Genomic DNA, 10,917 nt, shown 5'->3' on the forward strand with positions numbered 1-10,917 from the left:
CAAATTAAGATTAATTTGGTCAATTTTATTATTAATTAACGCTAAAGGTGAATTTCCTAATACGTACAGAAAGTGACAAAAACATGTTCTTCTATATGATGTTCTAAATTGGTCAAAAACATCTTCGGAAGGCTGCCAAAAGATGCGTTTTCTTTGTGTTCACGATGTGTCCATTGCTATAATATTTCATGCCACTGGACACGTGTAATTTTATATTTGAGGGATGATGGCTTTGCATCATCCCACAGAGAAAGCTATGGAGCTATCGAGACACAGAAAACGGATAAAACGAAAATGATGACCAAGGACCTGAGAAGCCTTGTAATTAATCCCTCATCTAACACACCTAACACTATCATTTCCACATCTTTGGTGTCCCATTGAGTTATTCCCTACTGGAGCATAATTTTTTTTCCATAAACAGCAGTGTCATTTCGCCTTCCACATATTGGTTGCCTACAGAGTTATTTCCACATCCCGTGCACTTGATTGTCTTACCAACAAATTGAAATGGGAAAAACAGGGGGGGGGGGGGGGACAAAGAATTTAACAACTACCACTCTTTTCCTTCCCAGATCTGTCTATAAGAATCAATTGTCATACGCAAAGAGATGGCATAGAAAGATCAATAGCGCTAGTCACACACGCACACAACACAGAGAGCAAGCACTAATGCCATAACGAAGTCAGCAGTCATGGCAGCAAAACGGAGCCAAAGAAACGTTTTACGAACAATGTCTCCAAATCAAACATATTCCAAACACAAGAGCTCAAATGATAAAAGGGTGTTGTGGTTGATTTATACCCAACCCACTGAAACTTGGAAAATATACACTGCTAATAGTCAAGCCATCAAGCAATCCAGAAATGCAGAGGAGCCCAGATCCTGTTTAATAGATAGAAATTCATACAACAATTAAAGCATTTGTTTCAATGAAACCATGTCGAATATACCTATAGCAGAATACACAATCTAAATAGAAGTCAGGGCACATATTCTGTCATTCATGAGGACACACGGTTTCAATTCGCATCCCGCAAACACATAAAGATGTCACCAACCTCCGTACTCCAACTGACGAAAAATTATTTCCCCCTACATAGAAAAGAAAAGAGTAAAACAGTCAGAGATTCCAACCCCCCCCCTCCCCCAAGGGTGGAGGTGAAGGAACATCAGAGAAGGAAGAAAGATCATAACAGAAGATTCATATAGTAGCTATTTTATTTATAAAAAATATGATTGTACATCAGAAAATTAGGAGAAGAACGACATACGTGTTCATCATCAGTGTGATATTATCGCCTTTCAGAAGAATACGCCCTGCAAAAAATCAGAGGTTAGAGACGCAAGACACATCGAAATATTAGTTTCCTTGGTAATTCTACGAGAGGGAAGAGGTCAAAATAATTTTACCCACCCAACTGTTTTCTGCTTTTCTTCTTCACATTGACTTCCTCAGCATCATCCAGAACCAAATTCATGTACTCATCGAAACCCTAAACACCGAAAATCAATACTATTAGTAAACAAGTATTCACATGTTTATTCACAGTCCACATAGTGTAGCGTGGAAGTATCTAGATACGGCTTGTTCCGGAGAAATTAACACTTCAAAGTTCTACAAGTCAATCAGTACTAATCCCTTGATCAGAAAAGTCATCTGGCCAAAAGGATTTAATGCAGGTGCAAGAGGCAAAGCAATATTCAATACTCTTAATTTATCAAAACGAAAAAGATGCAAAAGCAGTAATTCAGAGGCAACACGCAAGTCCCAGGCGGCTTTTTGTCAACAACCAAGCACATGGCATTAAATTTTGCAGTTATAAGAATGAAGAATACATAAGTGGCACAATGATAAGATAAACAGACTTTAGCACTTAAACAGACCAAAAGATGATCAAAATACAGAGCAGAATAACATTTACACTGCTTGCTCCGACGGGTGTGGCTTAGCAGCCAATAAGCTGGTGCAAAGACCAGGTGAGACTAGGATTCAAATCCAAGCATAAGCAAAAAAAAGCTAGGTGATGTCTTCTCATATATCCAAACCTTGGTGGACAGAGTTCATAGATGTCTTCTCATATATCCAAACCTTGGTGGACAGAGTTCATAGATACATGTCTTGGTGGGAAGATGCAGGTCCATGGTGGAAAATATGAGGTGGGTGAAAGTAACTCGAACACCTCTATTATGAAAAACAAAATAAAAATAACATTTACGCATCTTGCAAAGAAATAGAAAATTTTAAAATGGCCACTAAGCCACACATCTATACCAAGTAACAAAAAGACCAAATGATCAGCTTCATATTCACTAGTCAAATATTATCATAGAGATCTTCAGATATAACCAGTTCCCCCAAATAGCGACCGCACACTATAACAAGCTCTGTAACATGAGGCGACAAACAATAATGAGGATAAGTCTGCCAGCATTACATTAGAAATTAGAGTTGCCCATTCAAACTACTGGAAATTCAGGCCATCCCCAAATTCAAGTTACAGCTACTAGTGCCTCAAGGAGCTAGAGTGGGAGTTTACCCAAGAATATGCCCTTCTTTTGCCAATACAACTTTGCAGGCATATATCATGTGTAACAGGCACCAATTATGGATTTGTTACCTCAATGAACTACCAATAGTTCAACGATGAGCTTGCTACGGCACATATGAGCTTCTAATTATTGGGTCCAATAGGACCAGTATGAGTTTCTATGCACAGATCCTGTTTGTGATCAAATCTGTATTAGTTATTACCAATATTTCTATCATGAACTTGTACAGCATGCATGAGCTTTTTTTATGTCCACTGATATATATTGCAAGACATTTTGGATACTATCTGAATTGCACCCATCACTACAAATGAAGGCGACTGACATGTGATAATAAATTCAGAGAAAGAATATGATGTGTGGCTTCCTAAAAGCTGGATGATATACCTTGCCTCAACCATGAAAAGTCTTTTTTCTTGTCTCTTCAGTTCTTTCTACAGAATATTTTGAAAATTCAGTCCTTCTCATGCTACTAAATCGAACCAAGCTAATCTTAAACCAGATATAGACTCATGGAAGCTGTACAGAGGATCAACCTAGATTACACCATAAGATGTCTAACCATGGCTTTCATTAACGATTTAAAAAAAAGACTAGTTTAAAGCTTTGCAAGCAATTCTGACATGAGATCATTAAGAGGTTTGAAATTTACGGACAAATAAAGTAATAAACTAAACAACTTTACCACTAGGAATCAATAGTGGTCAGATGAAAGGTCCTTTCCAAATGTGTGCCTAGAACCATCATCCAGATTATTCCAGCTAGTAAAAAAACAATCATGCATTCCAAATGTAAGCTATAACCTCGAACAATTATCTATACTATTACACACACAAAAAAGGATCTCTGAAGTAGCATGTACAATCAGGACCTCTTTAGCTTCTGCATAATTGAAATGTTCTTATAAATAGCATAAGTGATTAGACCTCAAAATTGTCGCATACCTTTGTCCGGTTCCAAATGGTAACTTGCAAAACTTCCTTTCTTATTTAAAGGAACAGTGGCCAATTAACTCACTAATTATGTTGTTTTCACTTCTTTGAGGTTGAGGGAATTATTTGGGAGAGAACATGAAACACATCATGCAACATCCACACTCCAACTACTAAAATTAAAAAAGGAAGAAAAACGACAGCTTACGATAATACGTCCTTCAATCCTCAGATCTTTCTGCTCGAAAAGCCATATCTGAATGCGAGCTTTCTGAAAACAATTGTCCATAAATTTTAAGAGCATGAACACCCATTAAGTAATAAAAAATAAAAATTTAAGCACAAACAAACGCGAAAATACTTACACTCTGTAGAAACCTGAAGATCAGGTTCTGCAACAAAAAATAAACACGAAAACACGTTACCCAAAATTTTAGTGCAGAGTGAAAACGAGAGAGTTCTAAATCGATCATTTAAATGTTAACAGTCAATATCGGAAAGCAGAAAAGAACTTACAATGGGCTGGGTCATAATCCTTTGAACTTTGGTGCTAGCCATGGCTAAGACTCTTGTTTCTCCGACGAAGTAAAGCTCGCTCTGCGGTCTCAAGGAAAGCAGCTAAACCCTAGCAAATACCCTAATACTTGGATGCGCCAATCGAAATGGCGCCTAATACCGTAGACACTTGCAAATATAAATTCGGGTTTGGGCTCGCGGAAAACGTCGCCTTGCGTCTGGGCTTTTCTTTTCTGTGTACTGCTTGGGCCTGTCTCGTTCCTTAAAAAAATGCAAAAATATGACACTTTTTGAGGTGTCTTTAATTTTTGGCCCTCATTTGCCTTATAGGTAGAACTTTAAGGTCAAAAGTTAAAAGTGTTGCTCATGGGCAAGAGAGAAACAGTATTTGTTAAACTTAAAATTATGCCCATGGGACAGGCAGGGGAAAAAATTCAAGACTACCCACTTTGAAGGCTATTTGTGTACTTCACTCCTCGTTCCTCCTCGGTATGAAATTGAGGTAATATAGTGTAGGCTAGCCACTTTTCAGCCATGTAATAGAAAAATGATCACTATTATGAACAGTAACTATTTTTCAATTACAGGCTGAAAACTTTCTATATGTGTATTTTATGCGAAACATAGTCTCCATCCAATTTTTTCTCTTTCTTTTTATTTTATTAGGATCGAGCTGAAATTTTTCTAAATAAAGGAGTTTCTTAGAGTTAGCAAAAGTAATATTGAATCTACTACAAAATATATGACAAAATAGCACGGGCTAGTCAGTTTTCGGACTGGTCATTCAAAAATAGCCAGTGTTTGTCAAGTCATTGAAAAATAGTCACTATTTATCTGCAACAGAGATCGATCCAGCATAATATACTGGAGTTCGGTGCACATGTGCCTGAACTTCCAGCATATTATGCTGGACTGGTATACTTTGTTGGCTCCTGTATAATATACTGGAGAGTGGAGCATCGGTACTCCAAACTCAGTATATTATGCTGGACCGGTATATTATACCGGAACTCCAGTATATTATGTTGGAGTATTTTTCTGGATTTTGATCAGTATTTTCGTTCAGATTTATCTTTACATGAAAAGTGGCTAAATTTTGATTACTTTTGAAACTGTGACTATTTTTGAATGACCACTTGTAAATCTCACTATTTTTAAATTTCTCTCAAAATATATACTACAATTTGGTTCCTCGTTTCTGTTGGGCCTTGGCTATATGGCTCATTCGGGAGAAAGTTGAGTTTCAAGAAATATTATGGCACTTGGATGTCGCATCTTCGCCGCCACCTGGGACTGGGACTGGGACTGGGACTGTAGTATGTTACAAATGTTTAGTTGTTCACCATGAAAGCGATATTTGAGTTGGATTCAAAACATCTTGAGACAGTTTGAGTATTATTTTTACCAAGCAAGAAACATCTCAGCTTAAAAAAGAAGAAGAAGAGGCTATTAGAGTTAAAAGTTATAGTATATAGTTAGAAATTGACTTTTTATTCGTGAAGTTATGTTCATTATGTTATAAAACAATGTAAAATCATAAGATTTTACTGCAAAGCAAATGTGAATATCCTAAGATCTAAAGATACATGACCAATATACCATATTACTGGACCTCATGATAAGCTGGTAGCCACCTAATTACAAAAAAATTTACGGTATGCTCCGTTGATGAGTAGCAGATACCGAATCAAGAACAACAATTTGAGAACAAATATTAAAGTATAAATTTACATACAAGACTATATTAAAATCTCAAAAGAGCTTATAACTTAAAATCTTTGTCACAAACTGCATTTTTTATGAATCACAACAGAAGATCGTGGAGCAACTGCAAGCACTATTGGAACTAAACATGGTTCAACAGGTAATTTTCTGATTTACGTTTGATTAAAGTAACATTGCCTATTTTAACACAAAGTATATGATCCTGGAATGTATTTATGTAAATTCCATCAATTAAAACATACAATTCCATTTAATTACTTGAATATTAATATATACATTGTGAACTTTCTGTTATATGTTTGGTGTATACCTTGTCGTTAATATAATCTTATTTTGGTTTGCTTCTCCAGGAATATTATTGATAGTCCAATCAAAACGTGCTATAGAAGCAGGAGAATAAATAGAATCAAAGTTAGTTATACCCTGTATACGCTTCAACTCAAACAGTTCCATTGACGAAACGACCCAATCCAATAGTCAATAGGCCAAATTATTTGACTCCAACATCAATAATTTTACTTAAAATGGGACCTAAAAAGTACTTTACAGATATTACAAAAAAGGTGCAAAATGCTATTGAAGTTGCACTCAGCTTCAAATTTCCCATATTTAGCTATTCATTGTTAACTGTTAAGTACCCTACATAGAATTAGTTGAGGATTTAAAAATACACGTAGTTGCTTTATAATTAAGGACGACGACAACTAAGATGGTGACACTAATATTATCATATTAACGTGTGAATGGAGCAATTAGAATTAGTTACTGATCTTTTGTATGTTCAAACCTCTTTGGTTTGTATATTTTAACATTTCTTTTTCAATAAAGAGAGTCTGATTATATAAAAAGGAAATTTGAAATATATATTAAAAAAGAAATTTTAAAATATATGTTAACATATCTTCAGCACTCATTGCTTTTTGAGTCCTACTTATATAGTATATACAAAGATGGACTTATGCTTTGAGAAGAAGGGTCACTGGACCTCTTCGATAAAAATTCAGAATATATTAACGTGTATATATATATATATTGAAAATAATCATATATTTTGCTTTGAACTGGATGGGGCACTGGTTGAACAACTCGCTCATGTGCTTGCCACCTTCAAATCTTAGGTTCGCCTCTGAATATATATATCAAGAAACTATATTAATAATGCATACACTTTATTGAGTGAGCATCCAATTTCACTAGCAATTCCAGATTAAAAGTAGTCCTACAACCCACGATTTAAAAAATTTGGGTACACACAAAACAAAGTAAGAACAAAAATATCACTAGAAAATGCTGCAAGTGATAGTACTTTACAGAAACAACAAAGTAAAAGGCAATCTGAATTGATGTAGCAAACACTCGTGAATTATTTCAAAACTTATTGAAGTACTAGTACTAGTGATGAGGAGGAGAAAAACTCTTCTTTTGCTGGCCTCGCATTTTATAAGTAACTAGTAAGATGTATTGAATAGTACTAGTTTTAGGTTTAGCTAGATATTAAGCAATCTGAGTTTAACTTAGCGGGCGAGATTTAACATATATCGCTGATCAGATTCTTGCCTCTGAAGTATTCTCTCATGATTGATCTTTTTTATGAAATCATCAAATTTCTTGTTGGATTCCTCTGGACTTACAGAGATGTCCCCTCTTAGCCCACCTATTCGAGACATGGATAAAGCATCGTTAAATGTCAATGACTTTTTCAGCTCCTTTTTCTTGTTTGTAATTGCTTTCCATGTCGCCTCCAATGAGTCATCCTCTTCTTCTTTGCTTTGAGTCTCCTTAAACTCTTCAAACTTTTGTTGCTTTGTCTTTGTTTTTGTAGCAGTGGTAATCTGTGGCGGATGTGGTGAACGTGGTTTCCTGATTTCATTGGCTTCATGACTCAAATGAGATATGTCTGGAAAAGTATATGCTGTCTGTATACTATCAATTTCAATGTCTTTCACACAGCTAGGCATCTCATCTTGAATATCTTCTAATAATACTGAAGGGTGTGAATTATAACGGCTGAAAAAAGACATAACAGTGTCCATTGCAATAGCAGAATTCGTTCTATTCGGCATGTCTACTTTTTCATGATGTTGTTGTTGAATATCATCAGCATCCTTTTTAACTAGAAAAACATTGAGAAATTCCATTATTGGGTGTTGAAATAATATAAGGATGACAACAGAATTGATGAAGACGCACATGTATAGTGGAGATGACAAGAAGCTTTTCAAAGAATTCAAACTTTCCCTCAGATTAACAAGAAACATGTCAAATAAGTAACTAGGACTTATAGCTTTTTTGAGCATGAAAAAAATAGACACAAGTCCTGTTGATAAGAGAAGAAGCTCTATGGTTAATATTGCAGTTTGGACCATGCTTTTCTTCTCTGATAATCCATAGTTAATCAAGGTTGCCATGGACAGAGATGGTGTAGAAGATGGGAAAAGAGCAAGAAAATACTGTTTTGTTCAAGTCTAATGAAGGGCTGAGATGTTTACAAGAAACGCATATTAAAAAGACAATTAGAGAAGTGGGAGAATTAAGTTGATGATAGGACTTGGGATTTTTAGTTTGCTGGTGCTGAATTCTTATATATCTTTACAGGCTAGACATTAGAGATAGACACATATACTGAGTATAATAATAACAATATAGACCCACATAGAACATCAAGTAAGGCTGATGGAAGCCTTTTTATAAGCTGACAATGATTGCAGTTCTTGCCCCACTCATCTACCTTTAACTTAATTAATCTCGATTTTTCTCTTTCTTTTTATATTTGTGGGAAGGATAGAGGGGGAATAGGTCATGGGAATTGCGGGCAATTAGGGGTGAAATGAGGTAACTTCCATAAGTTATAAATAGGTAAACAGTCCAAGTTGTTCATGTGATGTTTGAAATTGATCAACTTGCTCCTCGATTAATCTATTAAATATAACGTCGCTTAACGTTAAAAAAAAAATCTCGGTTGAAGCTCATTAATGGGAAGTGCAAATACTAGACAATTACTAATGAATCTCTAATTTAATTAGTATGTATGCGAATTCTAACAAAAGACAAAAAAAAATTGAGTTATTTCGAACACGTTAAATTTAGATCGTTTCCCTAAGTAAACTAAAATGAAGCAAGTAGATTCAAGATTTGGAAGTTCTCCGTTGGACCCTTAACCACATCAACACGGTCTAGTTAATTAACTTTTAATTAAGTTATCTAGTATCTAGCTAGATACAAGAACAAGATCATTAGAAACTTGCTATCATCTTAAACAATTAACAACGTAGTTTTAAGACATTCTTTGCTCTAGATTTCTCATGTTTTTGATTTGTAGCTTTCCGTATCTCTTCATCAATCTTATTTCAGTGAGCAAATCCAAATAGATCGTGTTGCTCAAGACGTTTTCCTAGATAAGCGTATATGAACATATATATATATATATATGACTGATAATATTGACTTAAATTAATAATATAGATATTTAGTGAACTTTTAAGAAAAATAAAGAATTTGAACCAAAACGTTATAGAATCCAACCAAACTTTAAGGGAACTTAAATTACTTGACTCCAGCCTTGCTTATTATAATTTGAGTCAAACAAGTAAAATCAACAAACTTATACATATAATCAGTCTTTCTTTATTCTTACAACTGTAGAGATATCCCAAGCCAGTCAATACTATTACTATACTTGTTTGCTGATGTGCTTTCTCTTATATATGAAGTGACATATAGCTAAAAATATCAAATAGCACAATTATAGCATTTGCAAGCATGCCACAGATATATCAAATGGCCATGACAAATTATAGGATAATTTACACTTTTCTATCATGCTAATTGTCCAGCTGTCCATCTTTTATAAATTTATAATTAATAGAACTCATCTTTTGAAAGTTGGCAGTTTCAAATTATAAAAGGGCGGAAGTATAGTTGTCCGATCAAAAAAATTACACGAACATATAAATATTCTCATGTCTTTGTCTATGAAATTCAAATCAAATCAAGGGCCCAGATAACTTGTCGCTCTTCCTGTTTTGATTCAGTTGAAAAGAAAAAACAAAGGTAAAGGTGGCCAAAATCCCATTCATCTGTGGCCTGGCCTGCCTTGGTATTTGGGAGCACAAATTCCCCTCTATTTTGATGAGTCTATTTTAATTTGGATTTATCGCAAATATAAGATGTTAACTTAATAACAAAACTCCAAGAAATGAAAAAAATAGAATACTTCAAAGTACAATATATTCCATGAATTGCACCATTTATGTGATTATTCTCTTAGTCTTTTTTGTGAGACTATTTATGGTGCTTTCACCTTGCATGGCCATACGCAACAGTTGCACATGGTAATCGTACAAGGTGAAAGCTGATTGAGTAAGATTGTGCTTTGTTGTTATTTTTAATTATTGAAGGTTGACAACAACGATGACTAAATGTTTATCTAATTTATTTATTAAAAAAATGACTTTTATTCGTAAGTGATGGAAATCATTGTTCATCTCCTTTTCGTCGTCAAGATAATTTCCTTGGCAAAATTCATATTTCCAGTACATTAGACTACGTGGATAATTGTTATCAGAGGTGTTCATATTGTGATACCTTAGCTATTCGGGAAACGTATTCAAGATCGTTTATTTACTGATTTAGTCTAGTGCTTGTTTTTTTTTTTTGGTTGAGTTAGGCATTTGTATTTTCTCTCTTTTTTTTTTATTCGGTGTCCGGTATTTGATTGGGGCGCGATTAAATTCAAATTTGCATCGGAAAGTCCCATACTAAGGTTAAAACGCTCCCTAACAGAGGTGACCCATACCCACGGCTCAAACTCAAAAATCTTTGATTAAAGATACAGGGGTACTTACCCCTCTATCATAATCATGGTTGGTATATCTTCTATTTGTTAAGTTATGTGTGTCTGGTATGACAGAAAAAATATCTATTGGGAAAGATGTGATTTTTTGTGTGTTTAATTTCTTGGAAAATCACTTTAATTTCGTCGTACCGAAATAAAATTTAGGAACATTTATAATGGAGTAGCTAGTATGATATGACTATCATTGAAATTATGCATGGTCGAATACAAGTTTAATGAACTTGATTATACAGTTGCCTTAGAAGTGAATATCAAGGCTTAAGTTTGTTGTCAGAATTATGTCCGGAGGGCATGCTTCTTCAAGAAATCAACAAATTTCAAATGATGTTTCCTAT

The 10,917-nt window shown here is 34.7% G+C and overlaps 1 protein-coding gene across 1 annotated transcript; it reads right to left on the minus strand.

The window, feature by feature from the left end:
• Positions 1-773: 773 nt before the first annotated feature.
• On the minus strand, positions 774-4,161 carry LOC107779871 (uncharacterized). Its single transcript, XM_016600367.2, has 6 exons — positions 4,003-4,161; positions 3,852-3,878; positions 3,695-3,757; positions 1,419-1,497; positions 1,276-1,321; positions 774-1,096 (listed from the first exon to the last, which is right to left on the minus strand). Exons 1-6 carry the CDS (start codon positions 4,042-4,044, stop codon positions 1,087-1,089), a joined length of 267 nt encoding a protein of 88 aa, XP_016455853.1. The 5' UTR covers positions 4,045-4,161; the 3' UTR covers positions 774-1,086.
• Between the last annotated feature and the right edge of the window lie 6,756 nt (positions 4,162-10,917).

Source organism: Nicotiana tabacum, chromosome 6, assembly GCF_000715075.1.
Source record: "Nicotiana tabacum cultivar K326 chromosome 6, ASM71507v2, whole genome shotgun sequence".
NCBI classification, from domain to species: Eukaryota; Viridiplantae; Streptophyta; class Magnoliopsida; order Solanales; family Solanaceae; genus Nicotiana; species Nicotiana tabacum.